The sequence below is a fragment of the Arachis duranensis genome, chromosome 6 (genome assembly GCF_000817695.3).
Source record: "Arachis duranensis cultivar V14167 chromosome 6, aradu.V14167.gnm2.J7QH, whole genome shotgun sequence".
NCBI classification, from domain to species: domain Eukaryota; kingdom Viridiplantae; phylum Streptophyta; class Magnoliopsida; order Fabales; family Fabaceae; genus Arachis; species Arachis duranensis.
Genome location: NC_029777.3, coordinates 104,025,900 through 104,026,394, shown reverse-complemented (window position 1 = coordinate 104,026,394; position 495 = coordinate 104,025,900). Strand labels below are relative to the sequence as shown.

Here is a 495-nt window from a genome sequence, read left to right as displayed (position 1 = left end):
TGGATTCACAAGAAGGGGCCTTTCTGGAACTTCCTCAGATGCAGTCAAGATTGCTAATGACATTGCTGATCAATGGAAAACCCTTAAAAAGGACAACAACAACAATTCACATATCATCCAACTCAACAATTCCTAGATCTTAGCTTATAATAATAATAATTATAACCCCACCCACAATAACATCTCCAACTTTTCTATTTGTAAATCCCCCCAAAAAAAAAGTATAAGTTTAATTTCGTTGTTAAAGTTATAAATTTGATTTGATTTAGTTTTTAATTTTTTGAAATATTTAATTTGAAATTGAATTAAATATTTTAAAAAATTAAGGGCTGAATTAAATTAAATTTATAATTTTAACAACAAAATTAAACTTTACTTTAGATAAAAAAAGAGATAGAGAGAAATGAAGATGAAATGAGAGAAAAGAGTAGAGAGTTAGGATCGCATGGGTTTTCTTTCTCTATTATTATTTTCTTTTTTTCGTCATCATTTCCA

At 27.1% G+C, this 495-nt stretch overlaps 1 protein-coding gene across 1 annotated transcript in view; it reads left to right on the top strand.

Moving 5' to 3' along the window:
- Positions 1-203, top strand: part of LOC107495250 (probable indole-3-pyruvate monooxygenase YUCCA4) — a 3,239-nt gene extending 3,036 nt beyond the window's left edge. Inside the window, exon 4 of the mRNA XM_052263136.1 lies at positions 8-203. Coding sequence (XP_052119096.1) covers positions 8-136 — 129 coding nt within the window. The 3' untranslated portion in view covers positions 137-203. The remainder of the gene's footprint in view (positions 1-7) is intronic.
- The last annotated feature ends 292 nt before the right edge of the window (positions 204-495 follow it).